Source organism: Fragaria vesca, linkage group LG6, assembly GCF_000184155.1.
Source record: "Fragaria vesca subsp. vesca linkage group LG6, FraVesHawaii_1.0, whole genome shotgun sequence".
In the NCBI taxonomy this organism is placed as follows: domain Eukaryota; kingdom Viridiplantae; phylum Streptophyta; class Magnoliopsida; order Rosales; family Rosaceae; genus Fragaria; species Fragaria vesca.
Window position 1 is genome coordinate 2,105,675 of NC_020496.1, and position 27,969 is coordinate 2,133,643.

The 27,969-nt window shown below is 36.6% G+C and overlaps 3 protein-coding genes across 3 annotated transcripts in view; all 3 read left to right on the forward strand.

The window, feature by feature from the left end:
• The window catches only part of LOC101292716 (type II inositol 1,4,5-trisphosphate 5-phosphatase FRA3-like), an 8,764-nt gene extending 4,372 nt beyond the window's left edge, over positions 1-4,392 (forward strand). The window contains exons 7-12 of the mRNA XM_004302126.1: positions 193-355; positions 454-494; positions 631-898; positions 1,356-1,479; positions 2,796-3,156; positions 3,809-4,392. Coding sequence (XP_004302174.1) covers positions 193-355; positions 454-494; positions 631-898; positions 1,356-1,479; positions 2,796-3,156; positions 3,809-4,165 — 1,314 coding nt within the window. The 3' untranslated portion in view covers positions 4,166-4,392. The remainder of the gene's footprint in view (positions 1-192; positions 356-453; positions 495-630; positions 899-1,355; positions 1,480-2,795; positions 3,157-3,808) is intronic.
• A 3,230-nt stretch (positions 4,393-7,622) lies between these two features.
• Positions 7,623-11,264, forward strand: LOC101295054 (NADP-dependent alkenal double bond reductase P2-like). The gene is made up of 5 exons (XM_004302133.1): positions 7,623-8,066; positions 8,331-8,508; positions 10,211-10,377; positions 10,562-10,644; positions 10,809-11,264. The coding sequence occupies exons 1-5, from the start codon at positions 7,845-7,847 to the stop codon at positions 11,188-11,190; spliced, it is 1,032 nt and encodes a 343-aa protein (XP_004302181.1). The 5' UTR covers positions 7,623-7,844; the 3' UTR covers positions 11,191-11,264.
• A 3,787-nt stretch (positions 11,265-15,051) lies between these two features.
• LOC101312274 lies at positions 15,052-25,676 on the forward strand. The gene is made up of 14 exons (XM_004304781.1): positions 15,052-15,802; positions 16,360-16,621; positions 16,722-16,819; positions 16,951-17,000; positions 17,270-17,319; positions 18,554-18,665; positions 18,863-20,012; positions 20,149-20,293; positions 20,971-21,107; positions 21,230-22,200; positions 22,697-22,730; positions 23,036-23,141; positions 23,597-23,726; positions 25,215-25,676. The coding sequence occupies exons 1-14, from the start codon at positions 15,679-15,681 to the stop codon at positions 25,311-25,313; spliced, it is 3,468 nt and encodes a 1,155-aa protein (XP_004304829.1). The 5' UTR covers positions 15,052-15,678; the 3' UTR covers positions 25,314-25,676.
• The last annotated feature ends 2,293 nt before the right edge of the window (positions 25,677-27,969 follow it).

The window sequence follows — 27,969 nt, forward strand, 5'->3', positions numbered from 1 at the left end:
TCTCTCTCTCTCTCTCTCTCTCTCTCTCTCTCTCTCTCTCTCTCTCCACATAAAAAAGGATCATATGGGTGTGTTCTTGGTCTCCCTTGTCTCTCAAGACACACATGCACACAGATACTTAGGTTCATGGTAGTGCTACTGTCATTTTCATACAGTTCCTATTATTAATGGAGGTAAAGATTGTTCAAACAGGGAGCTGTTGGTTTGAGGATTAGATTGTATGGCAGGACAATGTGCTTTGTTAATTGTCACTTTGCTGCGCATTTGGAAGCCGTTAATCGCCGCAATGCAGATTTCGATCATGTATATCGAACCATGACCTTCTCTCGGCCGAATTATCTCAATTGTGCAGCTGGTACAACACCGGTACCTTTCTTATATTGTTCCCTTCTCTTCTCAATGCTTTGTTTTGGTCCATTTATAGATGCTTGCTGTTCGTGTTTTCTATTGCAGCTACTGCTTCATCTGCTGTCCAATTGCCTCGTGGTACAAATGTATGTACATACTATAATAATATGTTGCCTTTTGATTTTTAGATTATGTGTTAACAATCACTTTCTTCCAACCATATTCTCAAAGGAAAAAAAGAAATGAACATAAAACTCTGATGAAAGATTGATGCAATTTCAGGCTATTGGTAACAATTCTGTAGAAGGGATGCCTGAGTTATCTGAAGCAGACATGGTCATATTCCTTGGTGATTTTAACTATCGGCTTGATGGTATATCTTATGATGAAGCTAGAGATTTTGTTTCTCAAAGATGTTTTGATTGGCTTAGAGAACGGGATCAGCTCCGAGTGGAAATGACAGCCGGAAATGTCTTTCAAGGAATGCGGGAGGCAGAGATTACATTTCCTCCCACATACAAGTTTGAAAGGCATCAAGCTGGTTTAGCAGGTACATTTAACTGTATCATGAGCTTCTAAAATTCATAGCTTTTGGCTGGGCAACGAAAAATGTTAAAAATTGCTTGAATGATCTTAACTGAAAGCTAATAAACAGCTTTGGTCCTGCAATATTTTTTTTAATCAACTTGTGTTGGATGTTTCAATGTTTCATGACTCAAAAAACATGACTCAAAAAGTCAAAATCTCAAATTGACAACTTTATGTCTGTCGAACTTCTTGTCTCTTTTTTAATTTTCTCTTGCATTGAACCTTTTTGATATCTGTGCCTTGTACAGTTTGCCTTGTATAGTTTATTTAAAGTGGTTCCAGAGGCAAAAGTGTAAAAACAAGGTTTCATGTCATGCAAGGCCTTTTTGGCATGAACTATGATATATTTTGTTTGAGAGCTCATTTTGTTTCTAAATTTTTTGGCTTTTATTTAGTTAACTAATTCTTTTTTCCTCTAGGGTATGATTCTGGTGAAAAGAAGCGCATTCCAGCTTGGTGTGATAGAATTCTGTATCGTGATAGCCGCTCAGCGTTGGTATCAGAATGCTGCTTAGGATGTCCTGTTGTCTCTTCAATATCACGGTAAGTTTTCCTACTCTAAAAGTATTTGGCCATTCAGGGATCAAATTATATCCATGCGAGCACTGGCAGGCATGGTTTGGTGCATTTCATCGGACCTATTGGTCAAAAAAAAAATCATGGATAAAGAATAAAACTCCTTGTTGTCCTGTGGGTCATCATCTTTCTCTTTTGATTTATGTGTTAATATCTTCTTTTCTACCTTTTTTTTTTNTTTTTTTTTTTTTTTTTTTTTTTTTTTTTTTTCCTTTTCTTTGGTTTGGTTAGATCTCAGTTCTTCAGACTTCTTTCACCTTACTCACTTCCACATCTCCCACTAAGACCTAAGCAGATTATCAACTTCACACCCAATCATCACATGCTTTTTTAATTTGAGGGCACAGATTTTATATTGCTTTAAGAAATCAAATATGGAGTAGATGAAACAAAAAAAGAAAGAAAAAAAAGAAGCGGCAGTGGAAGCTTTTAATGTTGTAGGCGTGCAAATATTTCTATGGAACCTAAGTTAATGAAATCTTCAAAGTATCTCCCCGATTGAGGGTTGAATTCTCAAAACAACTCGAAGTTCGAAATTTAAGAAAAATTTCAACAATAGTCTATTTAGCAGGTATAACACGGCACCTTGCTAGATTTTGGTACTGCAATAATTCAACACTTTGAAATATGTGATTTTAAACCTAGTGATAGGGATCTGTTTTTGGAGTTTTTGTCTGTGCTTTTGGAATCCCATAAGTGCTGGTGTTTGGTAGAAATAGCTGAAAATAATTTCGATCCTTTCTGCAGAAGTCAAGTGCCTTCACAGGAAGCACTTGGACTTTTAATTTATAGCTTATCTACTGCTGAGCGAACTGCTTCTTACAGAATTCCTGAATGGTCCCATTTCTTCATTTTCTGTGCATTTTGTGCTGACTAACATTGACATCGATCAGGCCTTTAAGCTGTTTGAGGCATACGGTTTAGTAAAATTTTGTCCGATGAAATATTCAAGGTTGACGAAATTGATTTGCAGCTAAATCTTTCATGGCTGCAGAATTTTCTGTTCTGATAAAACATGCATGTATTTGTATGTAGTTACATTAGTCTAATTCCCTTATCCCTAGAAAAGACCAAAAAAAGGATCCCTTAGTGGAAGGGCCCTCACACAAACACACACACACACACATATATTATATTTGTGTTTTACTGTTATATAAGTGAGATCATGCATTGATGTATGATAGGTATACAACTATACATGTATACTTGTGTTTATGCTCGGGTATTTCTCTCTTTTGTTATATACTTATTCTTAATGCATAGCATTGATACCTGTTCAATAGGTACGAGGCTTCCATGGATGTAACTGACAGTGATCACAAGCCAGTCCGGTGCATTTTTACTCTTGATATTGCTCGAGTTGATGAGTCAATAAGGAGACAAGAGCTTGGAGATATCCTGGAATCAAATGGGAAGCTCAAATGTATGCTTGAAGAACTATCCAAGATTCCTGAAACTATTGTCAGTACAAACAAAATAATCCTTCAAAACCAGGATACATCCATTTTGCGTATTACAAATAAATCTGGCCAAAAAGATGCTTTTTTCGAAATAATTTGTGAAGGGCAATCTGTCATTAAGGAGGATGGACATGCATCAGATCATTGTCCCAGAGGTTCCTTTGGCTTTCCGCGATGGCTTCAGGTAATTTCCTATGCTTTGAAACAGTACATGTGCTTTCTACTTCAGTAATCGAGTATTTTTGGTTGTGGTGGTGTGGGGTAAAAGCAACATTTTTGTTATGAAATATGTATGTACTCCTTAATACTTGGAAAAGAGTTAGCAGATACAGTGCAGTGCACTGGCTTTGCATGTAGTATGTAGATGTCAAAGTTACCTTCTGCAGCTTAGAAAGATGAAATAGATCCCAGAAAATTCTTTAGGCATTTGTCATAGTGTTGTCCAGTAGAGACAGATATTCATGATTATGTTATGACTGTAAAGATCAGAGCTACACCACTGTTTGATCTATGTGTAGAAGTTGTAGATTATATAGCTAGTCTATTGAATTCCATACGGAACATTGGCTATATTTTACTGTTTGCACTTCCACCAGAATGTAGTAGCAATAGTGATGCTCTGATTTTAATCTGTACATCAGATTGTACAGTTTGCATTACAAGCACACTCTTCTGAATATTATTTGTAAAAATTCATGCATCTTCATTTATCTCGTTGTCTGTCACAAGAGACTGTTGATTAAGCCAGTTTCTTGTATCATTCACGATTATTATTTATTGTAGACTTGATAACCAAAAGTCTGCAACTTTGGATAATTATCTTGTTTTTGAACCAGGTCACTCCTGCAGCTGGCATTATCAGACCAGATCATATAGCAGAGGTGTCTGTTCATCATGAGGAACACCAAACTCTAAAAGAGTTTGTCGATGGTGTCCCCCAGAACCGTTGGTGTGAAAACACCAGAGACAAGGAAGTTATACTGGTGGTTAAGGTACATGGGAGGTACACTAATAACACCAAAAGCCATCGCGTCTGTGTGCGTCACTGCTGTTCAGCCAATACAAAGCAAAGAGAACCCCCCGAGCACGACACCAGACAAACCCAAGGAACTGCTCTGCTCCGGTCTAACTTCCAACACCTTAGCAGTTCCTATGACGTGGTTGACCACCTGTGGGGTATGAATAGTCCTTGAAGCACCACAGATAGTTGTGTAATACTGTCATTTGATTATGGCCAATCAAAATTGGTAAACAATCATTCTGTTCGGTCAATTACCTGAAAAAGCGTTGTTGCTTTTCCAGGTTTCTATGAAAGCTGATTCATTTTATAGCATTGCGGTTCATTTGAATTAGTGTCAATTATTTTTGTGGTGATGCTGTTGTTAAATGAACCCTTTTAAATTGATACCATCATTGTTTACAAGGTGGAGAGTTATGAGTTTTCTAAATTTTTTTTTTTTTTCGTATTACATTATGAGTGTTTTTTTTTATTACATTATGAGTTTTCATCCCATGTATAACCTTCCTCGAGATTGCCCTGATTATGGATTTTTTTTCCTTTTTTTTTGTCATCCTTTTAAATGCCCACTAACCTTAAATCTACAATTTTTTTTTCTCACTAACAAAACCCTAAACCCTAAGAGCAAATGCATTGGGGACGTTTGAGAAGTCTAAGACCAAGCTAAATGGCAAGAAGAAAAGAAATCTAATGCACTGCAAGTTTCTTGGTCGACTTGTGTGTGGATTGCCTAAATAAGCCCAATGTCAAGTTTTGGTCGTTAACCAAGTCAACCAATAGAACAGATGGAGGCGCACATGGAGCATACTTAGTGGGACAGATGAATTTTCCTTTTTGTAGAGATGACTCAGATGAGGTTGCTATTGGTGGGCCATGATTAGTATTATCATTTTTAGATTTTTTGGGCTGCATCAAAATCTGGGGACCATCGTAAAGAGGCAAAAACTAACATTTTGCCTTTGCCTTTTGCCTTTTGCTTTTTAGGGTGCATTTGCTCTAAACATCTCTAGTAGTGTTGATGTATCAAATTTAGAAATTTATCAACTTTTGGATAAATAAAAGGTCTAACCGTATGCTTAAGAGATTGCTAAATCTAAAAATTGGTAAACAGAATTGATAAATTTGTCTATTGAGTCATAAATTGCTAAAATAAAAACATATACAACACATTTGTTACCCGATACTAGACTCTCTTAAACTCTTTTTCATATAGAGTCCCATCTCAGATTTCCCATGTTTGGCAACAAGGGAGACTCTTTTAAATGAGTATAGGTAGTTCCGAATCGTCTCTGAGACCTTCTATCATAGAGACATCAAAAGAGCCCCCCTCAATCTTTGTGGGGAGTGGAGAGACGTTGTAGCGAGCCAACGACATTGTTAAATTATAGGCTTCCATGTCTTTTGATGGAAGCCTAGTTCTACACTTCACTGGCTCGCTGTAATGTCTCTCCACTCCCCACAAAGATCGAGGGGTTATGGAAGCCTAGTTTTACACTTCGTTATTCATCGTTCGCACGCCCAAAATCATCAACTTTCTCTCTCTTCAATTTCAGTCATCGTCATTCTCACGCTCAAGTCATCAGTTTCAGTCATTGTTCTTTCTCACGCCCATAACCTAATCCTTACAAACTACAGTTCATGAGTTTCAGTTAGAAATTTCAGATTCTATAGTACATCAAATTTTAGTCACCAACTCACCAAGTGAATCCCAACTCCTCAATTTCAGTTCAGATTCGTCAAATTTCAGTTTATATCAGTTAAATTTTCTCACTGAATTCCAACCCAAAACTTGAGGTTGAGGCATCTTCTCCCTCTAGTCAAACGAATCTTGAAGTTTTTGCAAATTGAAAGCATAATTTTGTTGGGTATTGGATATTATGTTGTGTTCTAGAAGGGTACTGATTAGAATTGCATAATTTGGATTTGAGAGAAGAACTTTGATTATGGAAGTAGATTAAACTTGTGTGAGAAGAATTGTGGGTATCTCTTTGATCTTTGATACATATGGAGAATCTGAGAATGAGACACTTTGATGTAGATGCAGACTGGGTCTTTGGGTTGGCACCAAACATGGGTTAGGACAGGGTTCACATAAGGCAAGCTTAAGGTGTTGGGGACAATGAATGAAATTAAGTAGGGATATCACAAGAAATTTTTCAGTCTCAGGTTATCACAATACCATTAAACAAACGTACCCATATTCTATCTCTTTTTGTCCAGTGTCAGTTTGTGATTTATTAAAACATATCACTAAACTTACAAATAACTATTTCTCATTATTGCTGGAGCAAAATTGTTAAAGCAACTTTAACAGATTCTCTATTTTAGTTTTTAGCTATTTTAAAGAGTGTGTTTAACTTTTTTGATATTTTCGGAGCTCCAGCATACTAGCCAAAATTTAGCTATTATGACTTTTAGCTATCGCTAGCTAAATACAGAGAGCGAGATGACTCAGATGAGGCTAGCTATAATTTAATACATTCCTTGTAAGATATTATGTGATATATAAATATATTTAAACTATTTAATTTCTATTTGAAGAATAATGTTGATGTAATGCTAGCTACAATAAAGAGCATTGATGTAGCCACATTTATAAAGTGGCTAGCCAAAATGACATTTTAGCTAATTTGACTAAAATTTAACTTAAAAATAGCTAACATTGCTAAAGATGCTCTTATATCAATAGCTAAATTTCCTAACTATAGCTAAATTTAACAAAAATGTTAAATTTAGTTACACTGATGGAGATGCTTGTGCTTAATTTTCTACATGAATCCTACATTCTTAAAGCCTAGCTTATTTCCACAAGATGCCTAACTCATGTTTGGTGCTTGTGCTTAATTTCTACAAGAATCCTGCCTTCTTAAAGCCTAGCTTATTTCCACAAGATGCCTGACTCATGTTTGGTGCTCTTTTTAGACTAATCACAAAAGAAAGAACACAACATAACAACCGAAAGAACCCAGAAGGAACTCCAAAGGCAACATAACAAACAGAAAGAACCCAGAAAGGATACTCTAAAGGTTACATAGGCCCGTAAGTCAATTAATAAGGGCATGTGAAATGCTCCAACTATGACCACTTTGATAGCTTCGGAGCTCTAACTCCAAAGGTTACATAGGCCTGTAAGTCAATTAATCGTGACATGCGAAATGCTCTAACTATGACCCCTTTAATAGCTTCAAGGTTAGAACCTTAATTGAGGAGCATGTCAAACTTGGAGATCATGTAAGAATGTTTCCTCTTCTCTAGTCACCCAAAATAAATTGAGATTTACCTTCAATCAACATCGACGAGATACGAACTAAGGTATGAGGGTTCTATGCTTACATTTTTACCAACTCGATCACATGGGGTGGTTTGACCAAAAATAAGTAACTGAAATAAGGTAACGAGCTAGCTATTAGTGTTTCAATTTTTCCTTTCGGCTGTTTCTTTACGTTTAATCTGTGTTTTCTTAGCTTTGTTTCTGCTGTTCTTCACTGCCTTCTGGGCTTTGTTTAATATATGGCTTCCTTGACAAAAAAAAATAAAGGGTAACGAGAAGGTGTTAGGTCAGAACAAATTGAAAAAAAAAAAAAACCTTGGTATTCTAGGTGACGGACGTACCACGTGAATCAGCAGCGTGCGAATGGTAAGGGGTAGGTGCTATAATCAAACAGTGTCGCTGGCTCGCTGTAACGTCTCTCCACTCCCCACAAAGACCGAGGAGAGAAGAGCGCTTCCCACTTCATAGGGTAGTAGAGTACCCACTAGGGGCACTACTGGTTTGGTCTTTTGTTTTGCCGACGCAGCTAGCACCGGCCACTGCATCAATCATTGGATCGATCTTGTGTTGGTAGTTGGTAGCAATGGAAGCTGAGAACAAACAAGTGATCTTCAAGGGGTTCATAGAGGGCACCCCAAAGGAGACAGACTTACAAGTGATGCCTGGAATCAGTATCAAGCTCAAGGCTCCTAAAGGCTCTGGAGCTTTCCTGGTCAAGAATCTCTACCTCTCTTGTGACCCTTATATGAGGGGACGTATGCGTGATTTTCGTGATTCCTACATTCCCCCGTTCGTTCCTGGCCAGGTATTCTTGTCCTTCACCCTCATTTCACTTTTTGCCATTTGTTTTTCTTTTCATTTTCTCTACTTTATATTGGTCGCTCCAGAGGAATTTACCCATGTATTATTTCACTTCAAAGTTCCAACAGCATGATTCATTTCCTGTTACAAGTCACAAGTGTCTCTTGAACCTGAAATAAAAAGAGTATATACATCTTTGGTTAGGACACTTGAACTCTGCTTTGACATTTTGGTTTTACTAATAGTCAAGGGTTTTTGCTTTCTGAAGCCAATTGAAGGTTTCGGTGTCTCCGAAGTTGTGGATTCTGATAATCCGAATTTCAAGCCTGGCGACTTGGTCTCTGGCATAACTGGATGGGAAGAATACAGCTTAATTCATAGAACTGAGCAGTTGAGAAAAATTAAGCAAGATGACATCCCTCTATCTTTCCATTTGGGTCTTCTTGGTATGTCATTCTCTATAGTTTTTCCGTGCAATTTATGTTCTTCTCTTGGACACAGACCAGGCAGAGTTTTAGACCTTTGGGTTTGCTTTTCATTTTGCCCATGTAAAATATGCACATCACATGGTAATTTCATAGCTATTGAATCTGTACTTCATATGTCAGTGTGAAAGTAAATTACTAATATGGTTAGAATAGAGAATATTGTTATTTTCTGGAATCAAAAGAACTTTTAATTGCATTAGATCAAATGTGGACAATCAAAGCTTAGTACATCACTAAGCAAATCAGGGGGGAATGTTCTGCCAGTCATAATTTTGTGCAGATTCAAAAGCTTCAGCTGCTAGCTTATGAGGTATCGAGTAAGATTCAATATTGTTGTTTGATATTTAAGATTAAATATCTTTTTTTTGAGGGGGAAAGGGGCAGTAGCCCCAGAAATTCATTGATCCTTAAAGATGTTTACAATCGAAATTTAGAACATCTCTAATTGAGATTGGGATGGAATCCAGCCATTCAAGCTGTGCATAACGCTCAAATGCTATACTAGCTAGTCTATGTGCCACTGCATTAGTGGTTCTAGGAGCAAAAGTGATAGAAACATTTTGCAAAACTATCTCTGTAAGATAGTGATGAATGTCATGCAGAATTAATGTTGCCAAACTCCAACTCCATATAGTCTGATGCTTGAATATCAGACACTGCCAGCTGACAATCACTTTGAATTTCCACATGTTGATACTGCAACTTCAGTAGCCATTGAAGAGCATTTTTAATAAATAGAGAATAAATATTGACCTATGATTAAGGAGTCGATGAATAAAATTGTATATTGAACGTCAAGAAAGAAAACAACTATTTTAATCTTGTATCATGTAGTTTGCGAACTAAAGTATTACAACTTACAAATGATCTAAAGTAGTAGAGTATGTCCTACTTTGGAACTCTTACTTGTATAACAATATATATCATGTCATTTACCTCTTCAAACATTGCCAATTGCTTTACGGACAGAGCTTCTATAAGAATGCTTCATGATCACTAAATTTCAATGTTACACGTCCTCCGAAAAATTTGAATTTACACCTTTTTCTTTGTATTTTCTAGAACATATTTCTTTTTCTTTGAACTTATTTCCAGAACATTATATTTTTAGAAGGAACTTAGCACTGTCATCATTAATTCGGAAACTGTGACAGACATACTGATTTAGTGACACTAATAGCTTCATCATAGCTTATCTAAAGTGTGAACAATTCATTTCTCAAGTTAGTCCAGACTCCATATATACAGCATTAACATATATACTTTCTATGGGAATCAGCATTCAGTTCCCAGTTCTAAGAACCAGAGCAATTCAACTTTCATTCATTCTTTACATTTTATATTTTGGTACCCCCCTCCTCTTTGTTTTCCTGGCAATATAGAACACTTCTACTAGCTTTTGAGCCCACCGAATGTGTCGGCCAGTGCATTCCTTTTTATGTTCCAGCTTGAAGTGTCGCATCTGAGCTTTCTTTCCCGTGGACAGCAAAGGAGATGACGTGAAATCAGTGGTCTTCAGGAGGAATAGCAAATAAATAAAAAGAACATATAAAAATTTCTGCTGTACTACTGTTTGGAATGGCAGTACAGTACTTAGCTTATATACAGGTTTTGTTTTCAATTCTTGAAGAAGTAACCAGGTTATACGTTCCTGTTACAGGTATGCCAGGTTTTACTGCATATGCAGGATTCAATGAGGTCTGCTCTCCTAAGAAAGGGGAATATGTTTTAGTTTCTGCTGCTTCTGGAGCCGTAGGTCAGCTTGTTGGTCAGCTTGCTAAGTTGCTTGGCTGTTACGTAGTTGGAAGTTCGGGTTCAAGCCAAAAAGTAAGCTCACTGCTGTTCCTTTGTCATACATATATCCCATGTTATGCATTAATAGGCTTAGTTTTATTCAGCGATAACTTGGAATAGAATACCTGATACAAGGGATGAAAGCAAGGCAAACTATCGTATTGCATGAATTAGCGCTGAGAAGCAGTATATACAACTTACTTGGAATATTTGTTAGGTTGATCTTCTAAGGAATAAGCTTGGTTTTGATGATGCTTTTAACTACAAGGAAGAGCCAGACCTTGATGCAGCTCTGAAAAGGTTAGTTGATGAGTTAGTGAGTTGAAACTATCTGACAATTTAGAGCCTCTTTTGTTGCATGATTCAAGCTACACAGGCTCTTGCATGTAAAATTTGTACATGACCTTCTATTGTTCTGAGTTGCATAAGATATTCAGTGATTTTAATCTTCTAAACATTAATAGGTACTTTCCTCAAGGCATTGACATTTACTTTGATAATGTGGGAGGGGAAATGCTTGATGCAGCGCTTGTCAACATGAGAATTCATGGTCGAATTTCTGTGTGTGGTATGGTGTCTGAACAAAATCTCTCTGATCCTCGAGGTATCCACAATTTATACAATCTCATAACAAAGCGCATCAGGATGCAAGGATTCCTGCAAAGTGATTACTTGAATTTATACCCGCGTTTCTTGGAAGATGTTATTAGCCTCTATAACCAAGGGAAGATTGTTTACATTGAAGACATGAATGAAGGCTTGGAAAGTGCTCCATCTGCTTTTGTTGGGTTATTTTCGGGAAGAAATGTTGGAAAGCAAGTAATTCGTGTAGCAAAATATGAATGACCGACTCTCGTACATCAAAGCTGTATTGAATCTGACCAAAGAAGCCAATTCTTTACAGAGTATTGTAATGTAAGACCATCTCCAATAACTTCTCTATAATTTCTCCATTATAGGGAAGCAAATGTTAAATTTTTAAGCAATTTTTCTTCCACGACCCAACATGTTCCCTTATTTTAGGGATTTCATGATAATTCCTCAATTTTTTTTTTTAGAAATCAGCTCAAATCTTTTTCTAAAATTATAGTTGTTGCATAATAGGGAATTTGGTTCTCTCTCTCTCTTCAAGTAACCCATTTTCAAGAAAATTATAGGGAACCTGTTAGAGTGAAACAACCAAATAATTCCTCAAAATAGAACATCAATATTTAGGGAGTTGTTGGAGTTGCTCTAAGTGAATCTGTGAATCTCTCGAACGACCGTTGGGGATATGTTGTTTTGATAAAGTACTATAGGATTCACGTCAAACTTTGAATCCACCTCCATATCAGTTTAAAATTCATCCCAAGCATCAAAGTGAGGAGGGAAATTTGCACTTTTCTATCAAAATGGGAATCAAAGAAATATACTTCTCTCTCGCAACTGTAAAATACAAACCCTATTTTGTTTTCTTAGCTTTTATAGTCATCAAAACTACGTTGTTTGGTAGCGAGAAATTAAAAAGAAAACACAAATAGCGTTGTCTTAGCTAGCTTTTTATGCTTTAACCCGCCCCGTGACACGTCGCCTTGGCGGGAACCCCAAACCCTTTGATTTGGGTTTTCTGCTTGGACCCAAATTGAACTACCCGAGCTTCAAGGGTACAATTTTGCTAGTCATGCATATACAAAAGGGACTATTTGTTCATGATGTTGGTGAATGCTTTGTGTTTCATTTGACATGGTTTCAGATTGTAATTAAGCTTTTCATGGAGGTTGGATTCCGAGAAGCTTTCTTGGAGGATTTTTGCACGGTTTTGAAGAGTGACATCAATATTATAATGTGCCCCAAAGCCAAACCTAGATTATATGTGGAAGACATTTAAAAGATAGCCCAAACATTGATCCTAGTCAAAGAAGGAAACATAGTCTGAAAATGAAGCTATGAAGACTTGGGGACTATTTAAGGCAAAACCCTAAGATGTGAAAGACTCTAAGCCATCTAATGCAAAAGCCGCCAAGACCATCGTCGATTCTTCTTCCATCCATAGTACTCTTTCCTTTGTAATCTTTAACTTTCGAAGTTTAATTTCTCTGTGTGATTTCTACAATGATGTGTGGCTATTTTTTCTTAGTTAGGGATGAAGGTTTAAAGCCCCAAATTATGCAATAAACCTTGTTTCGAAACCTTGATTTCATAATTGCTTAGTTGTGAATTGTCTATTTGGTTTTGGTTTATATATATATATATATATCTCTTGCTTGTTTATGTTCATGGATGCATACATAGAATATTATGAACTTGTGAGTGAGGATATAAATAGGTTGTTTAATCTTCTAAACAGTTAATATGGCTTAATTCAAGGTAGTAAAACCTATGAGACGATAGGTGAAACCAAATAGAGAGACTTGCACGCACGCTAGGTAGGCGTTCCACAGTAGTTTTGAATACTTGTTCAATCAAATTTCCGATCCATTGATCTTAATGCTTGGAATAATTTGTTGATAACGTCTATACCTTGATCGATTATTCTAAAGGCTTGGTAATGATGCATTCATCTTGCTTAAGTAGTTACGGGAAGTAGTAAGAATTTATGTAGTGCGTTCACGGTTTATTCTTGATTGAACCTTTTTACGACTTGGTAATTGGAATCTTGGTTGTATGGATATTGTTTTGAAGCATATTCGGAGGTAGATTTCCAAAGTTCCTAACCTCTTCTATCATATTTCTCAAACTACAAAATCAAATCAGTTTTCTTATTCTTATGTCTTCTGTTTTTCGTGATTCATTTAATATAGTAAACGAACTCAAAATCCTCTGAAATTTTGTGTGTATTCTTCTGTGTATCTAGTTTGAGTCTGTAAATTTTCATAATTTTCTAAGTAGTGTAAGTTAGGTAGTTAAGTAGATTTTCGTATGCTATTCATTAGGAACAGTATACACTTTTGTGATATTGTTGTTGTGTGTGAATTTAAATACCCTCAATCTCTGGCATCAAACGATCCTTGCTTCTTTATACTACAATTGACAATCTTTTTGTAGGGTTAAATTGTGAGGCTATTTTAGCCGTAGCAACGGCGTCAAAAATTGTTACGGCTAAAATAGCCTCACAATTTAATGATCCACGGGTCACACTTGTTCCTGTTCAAGTTGGTATCAGAGTGGGTCACTCTTTAATTATGTCTTCGAGCATAATGAGCCCAAATTTGGGTTTATCGAATTACCATTAGAAAAATTTTGGTTGGCTTCATACCATATCAAGTGTTTACAGTGGGCCTTGAACCGCATTACCAATTTTTGATGTGAGAATTAGACAGAAAGAATTCCGCGTGCAGACCTAAAAAGTTAAGTTGCATGTTAGGGCGAATGTTGGAGATGAAAGATCTCATATTAGAAAAATAAAAAATAACATACAACTTATAAGTCGACGGATCATACCCAATTATACCGAGCCATTTTGTGGTTAAAACCCAACACCTTAAAGGTGGTTAAGTTGGGACAATGTTGGTACAACGATGATCCACATACCACGTTTGTTCATGTTTAAGTAAATGGAGTTGGAGAAGCTTCACAAGCGTTATTAAGTTCTTTCTCCATGTTTGAAGGTGGATGGTACAACACAAGAATGACAAGCTGTCAATTTCCCCAAAAAGAAGAAAATTGGAAGGTTAAAAGCCAATAAGAATCGATAAACGGCAAATAGGGACCATGAGATAAAGACCTACTTGAAGAGGGAAAAAAAGCTTTGTGCCTACGGTTAATGCCCAAGCTAAACTTGAGATCACTATAGATCCTTCTAGCAGAATTGAACTTGAGGTTGTCGAGGAGACTGATGCTAAAAACGATGAAAATAGGGGGAAGTAGGAAGACCGATCGAAGAGGAAGAGTGTTCCTCATCCATCAACGTTGTTTATATTTTCTTTTAGTCGTAGATTTATAAATGGTTGGTTGATAGTTGATACCTTAATAAAAGTTGTTGTAATTTTTGATATGTTTTAATAATGATGCTTCAAATCGTAAGAAAAAGATCTCTGTAATTAAAAAGTAGCTCTTGAATTTCTTCTTGTTGATGAATGTGTTATTGTGATACTGTTTGCTGAATTCATCATTGCTGAAAATTAGGAGCAAATATTAACACACACATCGACTTTTTTACTTGTTAAGTCACAATATGCTCATCGACCAACAGTGGCGGAGGCAAGATTTTTAATTAAGGGGGGTTCGAGTTTGACGAAAGATAACTAGACTTAAATTTATTTTAGTTTTACCTATATGTGTTAAATGTAGCAATTTTGTGCATCATTTTCCACCTACAAGCTTATTAAAACTTTATTCAAAATCAATAATGATAATGTGATGATGTCTACACGAACAAAAAGTTGAGCAAAATATATATTGATGATATTAACAAATTAGAAGGTTTTTAACAAAATTGACATAAAGTTAAAGAAAAATCAATACCATTAAACCCTGACTATGGAAATATTATCTGTTTCCTTCTATATAATGTTAATTACTCTTCAAAAAAAAATGTTAATTACTCTTGTTTAACTGATCCAATTGAATAATCAGTACACATTGACTGATTGACTTATAAAAGAATCTAAAACAAAAACAACAGTAAAATGAGTACTTTTTTTTTTTTTTTTTTTTTGTAGAATGAAAAATGAAGTACATTACATTAAAGTCGTCAGCCTTAAAATCAGTTCTATTCTGGTACACATGAACAAAACCAAAGTTCGAAAATTGGAAGGCGCTACCCATCTTCAATATTCTCTCTTGACTCTGTTCCATGTCTGATTCTGTTCGATCTCTGATTCGGTCGTTCAAACTCCTCCAAGCTGTATGCTTTGCTCCCAGCAACTACACAGCTGCATCTACTAGCTTGGTTTTCGAAATCCCAGCACCATCCCTATATTGTTGAAAGCTCAAACGTTTCCTATTTCTGTCAAAGATTCAATTTTTTGATCAAAGGGTAGCTCTTATTTCGTAGATTTCAGACAATTCATACCTTTACGTTTGCTATTCGAGTGCTTAAGGGTGCGAGAAAGTTAGGGTTTCGTGTTCGTAGTTGATTTGGGGATTTATAGAAGTAAGACTTTTGGGCTTCGGATGACTGTTCGACCAATAGGCTGTGGTATGAATTTAGGGTTTCAATCCAGAGTCATGTAAATCTGTTGGATTTGAAGCGTTTCTACTCGTTTTTGATGATTTGGTACTCAAGAAGATGGTTTAGAGGCTTATGCTATATCTGGGAGCGACTATTAGGGTTTTAAAATTGTCGATTGGAGAGATTGTTATGTGAATTACAGGGTCTCTTTGGTGTATTGAGGTGAGACAAAGTACAGAAAAATGTTTTACTCGCAGTTTATATTGGCAAAAAAAGGCCCACTTGGGACGATATGGATAGCGGCACATTTGGAGCGCAAGCTTCGCAAGAATCAGGTTGCCGACACCGATATTGGCGTCTCTGTAGGTCAGTTTCCATATTTTACTTTGATTTTCTGTTTCTATTTATGATGCGTTCATTCGAGAAAAAAAAGGAAATCAGAGCAGCACACTCATGGTTATTTATTACCTTCTCTTTTGTAAGAAACTGAAGGATGCCATTTCTAAAAGTAAACCCAAAACTTTTTAATTCTAAAAGAACCGTAAGAGCGATGCAACTTCTTGTAGCTTATGGTGTTCTATCGATTGTCTAAAGTCCTGAAGGTATAATTGGTCCAAAGTAACGTATAGGAAGTTGGATTGAAGAAATGAAGAAGATATTGGGTGAAAGATACTAAAATATATCTTAAATCATTTACTCCAAGAGGGATGCAACTCCCTTTAGATTGTGGTGTTCTATCTTTACCCCTGTTTACTTCAGGAATATGGTGTTGTACTTTATCATTACCTGTGTTTACTTCAGGAATATGGTGTTGTACTTTATTTTCTCCAATTTCTGTTATCAAGCAGTTTATGTTAATTTTTCTATGTCAATTTCATGTATCTGCTCGTCTTACTTCCATTCTTCAACTTGTTGTGGTGCAGATTCTATTCTTTTTCCTGAAGTTCCGATTGCTCTCCGGTTGTCCAGTCATCTTCTGCTTGGTGTTGTGAGGATATATTCTAGAAAGGTGAATTACCTTTTTGATGACTGCAGTGAGGCTTTGCTTAAGATTAAGCAAGCTTTTCGCTCCACCGCAGTTGATTTACCACCAGAAGAATCAACTGCACCGTATCATTCTATCACCTTGCCTGAGACTTTTGATCTTGATGATTTTGAGCTACCAGATAATGAAATTTTTCAGGGGTTAGTAAGTTCAATCATTTTTATTTAAGACTGAAGATCTGGTGTTGAGTCTGGAGATGAAGATTTGTGCATGTGATTTTAACATTCAGTTGTCTTGCAGTAATTATGTTGATCATCATGTCAGTACAAGGGAGCAGATTACTCTCCAAGATGCAATGGAGGGTGTGGTTTACTCGACATCTCAGTTCGGATTGGATGGTTAGTACTCGTCAGTTTATTGTGATGACATGATGGTATACTCGGTTAATATTAAAGCCTAGGCGTACAACTTATTGTTGTTTATGGACTATGGCTTACTTATTATCAAATATTTCCTGGTTTATTTTCAGAGCGATTTGGGGATGGTGATACTTCTCAAATTGGTCTAGATTTTGATGAGGTGAATTTTTTATACCTGCTTTATACGCAAATAACTTGATAAAACATTAGTTTATTGGTTAAAAAAGCCCGAGTCTGCTCCACGTTGCTAGAGTCTTTACTGAATCTTCTCTTTTGTATCTTCTTGTTAACAAGTCAATGCACATTCATATACATATGGTTTCATTTTTACATGTTTAATTTTTCTTATGCAAGAATTTAGTGCATAAATATTGTCTTATATGTCTCAGTGTCACTTAGAAATTCTCATTGTCCCATGGTGAAAAACAGGACTTGTTCTTAGGCCAGGCTGCAGCTCAAGGGAATGATGCAATTTCCGGGTAACTTATATATATATATCTCTATGGTGTCAAGCATCTTGCATGCATTCTTTGTTTGCACAAAGAGATTCTTAGAAGTTCGAATCATAACATGTTAATTTCTGCATTGGATTTAGGCCCTATATATATATATCTCACCTATTGTCCAATCAGCAGAGCCTTATATTCACTTGTGTTCAGTATGATTGCCATATCCTTAAAAAAAAAAAACAGAGAGTAAAGTTGCACGGATGGTAGGAGCTTTGGAACAGAGTAAAGTTTTTTGGCACCTTAATGGGCTTCGGTTTCCTAAAATTTAAAACTTATTATGTTCTGTTTGACTGGAGAACATCTGTACTTTAAGCACAGGGTTTAAGCGCGAGCACATATTATTTGGTGTTAGGGTGGAGGGGCCACAGAGTAAGGTTTTCTGGCACCTTTATAAGCTTCTTTTTCCTCAGAATTCAAAAGCTTTAGCATTTCTCATATTGCTCGACTGGAGGACTGCTTTTAGCGTAGGGTCTTAAGACTGTCTTGTCTGTAGTCTCCTATGTTTGGGTTTAGATTTAAAGAAAAAAGAAGGAAAGAGGAAAGAGAGAAAGTACTAATGAATTTGTGAGTAACATTATTGATGACGGACTGGACCATAATGAACGACCAAACAAAACCTACCATATCCTCCATACTAAATGAGGCTAGAACCACTCAGTTAACCCACAAAATGAAACTCATATTTACAAAACAAAAAATTTCCAAGCCGATCAACTTCAAATATGCTATAGCAACTTCTGCCATCTTGGATGCTATATGTGCCTGTAGTTTTTGGGGTACTGACTCTGTAGATTACTTTATATCTCTGTTTAAGGCATTCTGCCCCCTAGTATACCACATAAAAAAACAAAAAAGAAAGGGAAAATTTTTATTTCTTTTGTTTGTATGAACACGTGGGCTTTTGAGTTGTTATTTTGTTTAACTGGGATGCTGTACTAGATTCTGATTATATTGTATTTTCTGATTTCTGTTTGTTTGACTTTGTTAGTTAAGTATGGTAATCAAGTAAACACCTGGTCCATAATTCTGTACTCTGCAGTAAAAGTTGGTTTGTTGTATAAGATATATTTTCACTTTTGTTTTTATCCTTGTGGCACTCTCCACTTCAAGTTGTAGAGGTTACCTGTTTGGTAGTTTCTTTACATTTTGTCTTCACTTAGAACATTCAGTTTTTGATATACCCTATTTATAATCTTCATTTCAGTAGAGATCCTCAGGCATTGACTCCGCCAGCAACACCCCTGGAAAAGCATGAAGTTTTTGAGGGAGTACCTGGAACTTCAGAAACTGTGCAAATGAATGAGACTGGAAACCAGGTTTGTTATGTTTCCTAAAAACTATATGTTGGGTATTATCCTAATTGCTCATCATTACTTGTGTGCAAGCTAGTTCTTTTATAAGATTTTAGTTTTAGTTCTACTTTTTTGGTTGTCGGGGATTGGGGGGACAACTCATGTATTAAATATGTAATACAATTGCTGCCCCCATCATGAACATTTTTATCCTTTGACAGAATGAAGTCCTTGCTGCAAATACTGAATTTGTCACATATGCTCAGGCTCCGTCGACTCCCGGATTATTTGAAGAGCCAAACTTGTCTAGTGTTCAGGAAGCTATGGCCTGCAATGATCACTTGGATTTGGAAGACCATGGTTTATCAAATTTACCAGTACCGGAAGGCACAGAAAATGCTTGTAGCGAGTTAGGTCCACGTTGCGAGGATAATAATAATACAATAAATGTGCCTGAGAATGGATACAATGTGGGAGATCTGGAGATGAAACCACCAGTGCATGAGCAGATTAAACCTGTATCTCCAGCATTAGAATGTTCAAATGGGACAGTTGGTGCACTGGATTTCCCAAACAGGGTGGAAGATATAAATTGTGGTATTGTAATTAACAGTGAAGCAACTATGCTCACAGAAAAAAAGGGTGAACAATGTGTAGAACCTGCAGGAGTTAGGCTGGATGAAACCGTTGCATCTCCTAGTTGCTCTCAGGTTACCTCCGAGTTGGAGGAGTCTGCTCGTAAGATTTCTTCGAGTGGTACCTGTGTTCAAGTGCCAGAGGATTACATGGAGGATCAACAAACATCTCTAAAGTCTGAAATTCAAAATGATATTGCTAACTATACAGGAGAAGCATGCACACCTAACATTGTAGATTGTTTCAACCCTGTTGCTCATGAAAAAATGGCATCTACTCAATTCTGTGTGCTTCAGGCATGCAACTCTGATCCGAGTCATCACAGTGTGGTATCTTCTTCAGATAAAAGTGCAGAAATTCCTTGCAACTTATCTTCTGAGGTTGTGCGGTTAAACTCAGTGGCCAACGTTATATCTGGCGACAATCAACTGGATGTTTTGGATAGGTCTGCCACTTCTGACTCGCTTGCTCCTGAAAAGTTTCTATCTATATCAGAGGGGCTCACTGCTGAACCAAGCGGTATACCAGTTGAGTCTACACCTGAAAAAGAAGTCTTCGGTGGTGATAGTGGTGATGGTGCTAGGTCCAAACTCATCTCTGGGAAGAAACGCAGTTCTACTGAAAGTAGTGTAACAGTTCAGAGTTTAAATTCAGTCGAGTCATTTGGGGAGGCCCGAGGAAAGCGAACTGCAGATTCCATCCCTGATGATGATGATTTATTGTCTTCTATTTTAGGTATCAACATATCTCCTTCTGTCTTTCTTTGTGGAGTAATAATTCATTTGCATCTCTTTTTGCCCTTGAATTTCACGGGAAAAATGTTGTGTTATTTGCATGGTTTTGGACTGATTTATGTTTTTTTTTCCTTCAGTCGGGAGAAGATCTTCAGTTTTAAAACTAAAACCTACTCCGCCTGTACCTGAAATGAAAACCACAAAACGCCTCCGAACTGCTGTCCGTAGCACTGCTTCAAAGAGAAAAGTGCTAATGGATGATTCAATGGTCCTGCATGGCGAGTATGTCGGTCTTCATATACATTATTCATGTTCATATACTAATTAGTTTTGACCACCATTTTCTCATAGGTTGTTCTAGTTCATTGCTTGGCTCTTTCCAATGAAAGTGCGTATATGTTAGAGGATATATGATGAAATCTTTTTAAGATGTTGACACTATAGAAAAACCTTTACACTCAAATCGTCGATTCAATTCGTTGCATAAACCCCTTGTTAATACTGAGTAGCTCTCTGCATGATCTTGTTTCATGCTCTTTAGTTGCAAACTTTCTCAATATGACTGCATTTCCGGTTCATAGGTCATTTCGTTGAATTGTTGTTTCTTTAGAAAAAAAAAAAATTTGTATTTACATAGATGGCGGCCGTTGGGTTCTTTGGCTGACCGGCTGTTCTCATGGGATATTTGTCATTTTGTTCACTATAGAGGTAGTATTTATGTCTATGTTAGCACTCAGCAGTGTTTTTTGTTTTTTTGTTTTCTGGTTTTGGTATTTGGCTCACTATGCAAGTATTTTGTGTGTACATTGTACGCACTTAGCAGTGAGACCTGGCTGAGTGAGTAATGTTGTAGATCAAAGCATACTAAGCATGTTAGGCATAAATTAATGTATGTATTATAATAGTATATTGCTCGTCGTATAAAATATACTAACTGCTTGCCTGCCTGTCATATGAAGTACAATACGCCAGCAGTTGACAAATACCGAAGATATACGTCGTGTGCGGAAAAAAGCCCCTTGTACTCGCCCAGAAATTTCAATGATTCAGAGACAAAATTTGGAAGATGAAATTTTCACTGAACCCATCATCACAGGTAATAGTAGTGTACACATACACTTGCAATACACAGTTGCAGGTGACTTTTAAGCCATTTTAATGATTACTCTACTCCACAAAGCTTTTACTAGCCACCTGAGTTGATTCTTTGTTTGTCAGGCTTGGCAGCGGAACTGATATTTCTGCACACCGAGAATTTTGATGTGAGTACAACCAGGTTTTCTGAAGATGATCAAGGCAACACTTCTGACAAGGTACTGAAGGATGAACAATATTTTGTGAGGTCAAATGTTACTGAAGAAACTGAAATCCTTGGAAGCACCAAACCTGTAATAGTGAGAGATGATGCAGAAGCACAAGCTGACATTGTTATTGAGACTGAAAACCGGGGGATGCAAGATCATAACCTAAGATCTCAGGACTCTGATGCTCAAGGGCAGAGGATTACCAACCCTGAAGAATCAAAGCATGAACCCTTGGTGGAGATGAGCGAAATGGAAATTGATGTAAACAATGCAGAAGCTACCAATTTTGTTCCAGCAGATACATACGATATGCCATCTGAAGATAACATCCAGCCAAGGCACATGAATAAAATTGATGGGGAAGATGCTTCTCTGCAGACGGGTACATTATGCATGTCCCCAGATGAAAAGGTGGATGGTCAACCTATTGATGTGGATGCGTTGGTAGTCGATGCAAGTATTCAGAAAGGAGTTGACGCTATTGGATTTGCTGAGCATAATGTCGAAATCAGTGCAGATGTTCAGACGGGTTTTTCTGAAGTTACTGACCTAAATGCTACACTTGCAACCGTAACTCTTGAAACTGGTGACCACAAGAACTTGAGTTTAGATGATCAACCTATGGAAGAAATGGGACATGAGCTGCATATTGTGAATGAAAATGAGGTCCTAGATGCAACGTATGGTTGTGATGACAAGGACACTAAGTCTAGTTGTATGCTTGGTGGAGAAGACAACATTGGTTCTACAATTTCGTTGGAACTTGATGTGGACGCAAAATATAATTCCTTCAGTGATAAAGAAAACCTAGAACATGAGGAGGCTGATCCACGCAGTGGAACTGAGGCAAAAGTTACTGCAGACTACCCTGCTGGAAATCGTGGAGTAAGTTGTGAACATTATTTGTCATGATTTTCTAAATTTTAATTTGAGTTTACTCTTTTTGTTGAACTACTTTATTAACTGTGGTATAATGTTTCCTTAATGATCCTTTGTCCCACCTACTTGTCATCGTTCATTTGCTTAATGCCCTTGGGTAACCGTCAAACTTTCGAGGCCATTTTTTATGCTACTACTGATATTTCTGATAACTGGTATATTCTTGACTTCACAAGCAAATTACTCGATCTTATTAACTAATAGGAAATATTTCTTTATTTATGTATACGTTCTTTCTAACAATATCTGAAAGTAAAATATGAAGAGACTTTTTGATCGTCTTCCATTGGCTTGATATGATTTTGCTTGGACTGTAGAAACTTCTGTAAACATTGTATAATGAAATTAGGTCATTTTATTAGTGTGCTCCAACATCACACTAGGAAACTGTTTCCTTATAAGTTTTATATGTGCTTTTAACATAACGCTTTTGGCTGTGCAGGATTATGGTGATGTAGTTTTTGGAAACGATACAGGTCCACTTTTTAATCATCTTCCTTGGTTGACGCTTTCTCATTTATATGATGCCAAGTTTTTTTTGTTTTATTATCTTGTCTGCCTGAATAATACTCCACTGGGGATACCATATATATGAGTGGGCCCTCTGTACTTGGACCTTAAAGTTCAATTGTTAACTCTGTTTGATCATGTCTTGATGGAAAATAAATGTTAAATAAATGTTGCCAGCCACCATTAGATAAGCTCTTTGCCATAATTACTATCCTGTAGTTTTATATGTACTTGCGTTCTTTGAGTAACATATGTATTCTTTTCTATTTAGAATTTTTGAACGTAGATGATGAAGAGATAGCCGAGGAGGCGGATGATATGCCTTCTGCTGAAGACACTTGTCTTCTTGAAAACAGTGGATGGTCTTCCCGCACCAGGTGTGTATGCTCTAAATAGTTATAGATAAATGCAGCTACTGCATTCTTGTTTACTGCAAGTCACAATAGTTGTTTTTACTTGTTTTGCATCATTCGCTGTAGGTCATACTGATAAGTTTGTGTTTTGAAGCTTAAATGATTGAAATTGGACTTTCTGTTTAGGACAGTCGGTGTTTCATATTTTATTTAATAATTTTACAAGAAGATACTCTCTCTCTCTATCACTCACTCCTTTTAACATCATGATTATTGTATATAACTTATATACCATGCACTTGTGTGTGTGTATTTTATTTTAGTTTTGTTATCAATTTTTTTTATGACTAATTTGTTGTTGTTGCTGACTATTTTTTTTTTGGAAATTGATTATATCTATTGTTTAGGATCAAACCTTTTGATTTCACTACCATATTATCGATAACCGAGTGTTTCTTCTTTTCTTTCTTTTTTGATAGGGCTGTTGCCAAGTATCTTCAAACTTTATTTGATCAGGAAGCTGTGCATGGGAAAAAGGTTCTTGGCATGGACAACTTATTAAATGGAAAAACTCGTAAGGAAGCTTCAAGGATGTTCTTTGAAACATTGGTTAGTGTTCTAATTGATATTATCTACAATTTCTCTTCCGTCTTTGTCATTCCTAAATGATAATCGTAGAGGGATTGTTTCAATATGTACTTGGTAGCTTCATTGTTTTACGACAGACACTACAAAATGTTGGGAATTCAAAAGGCATGTCAATGAAATTTTCGAGCCAAAACAAATCCTTGGAGACAGTTATGATGACATGCACTTCTTCGTAAAAGTCAGTGTACTCTTTTTGAGGATTTAGTCTATAAATCTTTGATAGAAGGTGTTTCATTTTTCTCTTTTCAATTTTTATTTTTTTATTTTTCTACTAATCTTTGGGTTGGTGGATGCTTGACACTTTGGGATGAGTGTTAAATCAGAGTTACACACGAGACAAAGATATAGTTGACCAAATTTTGGAAGTAGGATGAGTGTTAAATCAGAGTTACACACGAGACAAAGATATAGTTGACCAAATTTTGGGCTACTTCCACAGCTGTTAATTGTGGTTCACTAATGTGAATAAGATTACAATGTTGTGAGCATAACGACCATAAAAAGGGATATTTTTGTAGTGGGTGAGAGTTTTTGAGTGGAGCGGAGCGGAGTTTTCTCCATTTTTCAGTATACCATGCGGGATAGTCAGGCTTGTAGGCCACTTGTGGGTGTGTTCCCCATGTAGTGTGCAATGAAGAATGCTCTTTTAATTGTCAATCCGTGGTATAAATAGATGGTATATTGTTAACATAGCTTTAGTTGAGTTTGTGGGGAAGATATTCTTGCCAACAGTTTGGAAACTGTGTGTGTTGTGTAATGAACTTGGATGGTTATTTTGCAACTACGTCTTTGATTCTGTAGAAGTAGATTGCTAGATTGTGGGCAATACTATGATTAAAGTATCGATAAAGATAAAGTAGTAATTAAGTATTATGTGGAACTGGGAATTACTTGCTGAATCAGTTTTAGTTGGTTTGATGGCATTTCAGAATGGCTAATATGTGCGATGAATTCCAAATTCTGGGAAGCAACGCATATTTTAGACAAAAGGTCAAATGTGGGTTCTGACTGATTTATTGATGATTTCACAATAACTTGAAAAATTGCACAATCTTTGTTTTTGACCCCTCATTAAGATATCTGCCCTATCACTTATGATAGTAGGTTAATGGCCTACCATGGTGGGGATGGGTGGCAGAGTTTGAATCAGACTCTGGAGATGGAACCTGAGAGATGGCTACCATATCCAGCAGCCGTGGTATTTCCAGAGTATTTAGGATTAGCTGGAATATGTTTCTTCTTTCTCTGATAAAAGTTTATCATGGTGTCTGCTGATAGGAATGATCTTTGATTATCTTTTCTTAGATATATGTATTCGAAAAATATTTAACTGTTCGGTGAGACTTGTTTTGTGAAGTTGATGTTATACAAAAACTCTAAAATTCTCCATCTGCATGTGTTTCTTTCCTGATCTAAATTTTACTCATGGTTGTACTCATTGTTTTGCAGGTTCTTAAGACGAGGGATTACATCAACGTAGAACAAGCAAAACCATTTGACAACATTAACATAAAGCCTAGAGTAAAGCTCATGAAATCAGACTTCTGATATCTTACATAGGAAAGGTGGATACTGTTGAATACGCTCTTATAGCTTTAGTCTGATGTTCTACTGAGAACTGAGATTATTCTTTTCCTTCATAGGCCATTATCAAGAACTTTGTTTCTCGTTTTCATTATATTGAATCCTTTCCCTTAGGCTAGGGATTATGTTCTCATTAGGTTTTGTAAGTGGTAGTTTGTCAGTGGGGTTGACATTGATTGTAAACACTGTTGTAAGGTTGTAAGGTGGATCATATCTGTATGTATATATGTGTAAAGGTGTATCTTTGGCAATCGAAGTTGCGATTCTTTAGCAAGTACTGTAAATTTTACTGGTTGCTGTTACGTGGGAGAGAAAGTCTGATTGTGTCAAGAGAAATAATGGTATACGAACTTTTGCATTTCATAAATTTTGGTATATCAAGTTTTAAAAATATCAGATTGGTATCTCTTGTTTTCATCCCGACCTAAGATTGATATATATAGTTACCAATTTGGGCAAAATGAAACAAAACTCGTATATATATATAATTCAATTGAGACTTTCGAGTTCTGTGAGTTAGAGAAGTACCTTAAGATCATGGTTTGATAACATGTTAAGTATGATTAAAATAAAAGAATTTTTAAATTTGACCGAAAATTCGTGTGCTGTAGCAAGGGATCTTGGTTGAAATGAAGCGGAACTCCGAGTTCCAAAATAAAAACAATCAATTTTGACTGAAAAAACCGTGTGCTATAGTAACAGGTTTTGGGCTGATATTTAGTTAGTCTCATATACACTAATCAGATTAAGATTTCCGCGTTCTGTCAGCTCGAGAGGTACTTAGAAACGATGATTTGATAATAGAAAAAGTTTGGTTCAAAAATAAGAACATTCAATTTTGACTAGAAAAATCGTGTGCTATAGTAAGAGGTTTAGGGCCGAAATATAGCGTAACTCGTATACACTAATGGTATTAACATTTTCATGTTCCGTCAGCTCGAGAGGTACTTAGAAATGATGATTTAGTAATAGAAAAAGTTTGGTTCAAAAATAAGAACATTCAGTTTTGACTAGATAAACCATGTGCTATAGCAAGAGGTTTTAGGCCGAAATCAAGCGTAACTCGTATAAACTAATGCGATTAAGATTTTCGTGTTTCGTCAGCTCGAGAGGTACTTAGAAATGATGATTTGATAACAGAAAAAGTTTGGTTCAAAAATACGAACATTCAATTTTAATCAGAAAAACCGTGTGTTATAGCAAGGGGTTTTGGGCCGAAATCAAGCGGAACTCGTATACTTAATGAGATTAAGATTTTCGTGTTCCGTTAGCTCGAGAGGTACTTAGATATGATGATTTGATTATAGAAAAAGTTTGGTTAAAAAATAAGAATATTCAATTTTGACCAGAAAAAACGTTTTCTATAGCAAGAGGTTTTGAGCCGAAATCAAGCGTAACTCGTATATACTAAGGGTACGTTTGGTACACGGGATAGGATGGGACTGACTAACTTACCTAATGAAATAAGACTTTGTCCTGTGTTTGTTTGGAGGGAGGACTCAATTAAATGAGCATGTCGAGTCCCGAATTACCCCTCAGCACCTTACAGAGCGGCCTCAAAATTGGTTGCGCTCTCGAAGCCCTCATCTCACACAACGCCAACAACGTCTCATCTTCTCAAATTTGCTCGTTCTTTCCTTCATCTCAGCGCCCTCTCACTCAATTTTCTCCAAGATTAATTCGATTGAGGAGTTTGTTTAGATTCATGCTTTTCTGGTCAAGATTAATTCGATCGAGGAGTTTGTTTAGATTCTTGGCTTATGGGTTTTCTTCGGGTAGTAGCAATTAGGCGATTCCAGTTGGATCAAGCAGAAATTGGTGATGATTGATGAGTGAAGGATGATTTTGCAGAAACTTATTTGCCATGAATTGGTTGAGTTTTAGGTGACTTGGAAAAACCCAATTCGTTTATGGTTGTTGACTGAAAGAACTAGAGAATTTGGCACATATCTAATTCAGATCCAGGTTTGAGAAAGAGTTCTGCAAACTCATGGCATCTCAGTTTTGGGAAATAGTTTGCTTCTGTTCTTCTGTCTTGCCGGTACCTAGCCCTACAAAGCCAAACATGGGGATATGGCTTGCTATAGCATAAGCTGGGTTACCAGAGTCTAGGCTTCTGGTAGAAATTAAGGTGAGGGTAGATAGTCCCGGGTAACAAACGTACCCTAATGGGATAAGGATTTTCGTTTTTCGTCAGCTCGAGAGGTATTTAGAAATGATGATTTGATTGTCGGTAAGCCGAGGCCTGGTTAGTTGAGGTGTTAACTAACAACTTTGTAGTCATGGGTTCAAACCTCGTTGACATATGTAGGGTGTGTGAGTTGTTGGTGAGCCATGGCTTGGTTGGTTAAGGTGTTTAACTGACAACTTTGAGGTCATGGGTTCAAACCACATTGACATATGTAGGGTGTGTGAGTTATTAATATAGGGTGTGAGTTATTTAATAAAAAAGTTAAAAAAAAAAAGAAAAAAAATAGATGAAGTTTGGTTAAAAAATAAGAACATTCAATTTTGATAAGAAAAACCGTGTCCTATAGCAAGGGGTTTTGGGCCGAAATGAAGCCGAACTCGTATACACTAATGGTATTAACATTTTCGTGTTCCGTCAACTCGAGAGGTA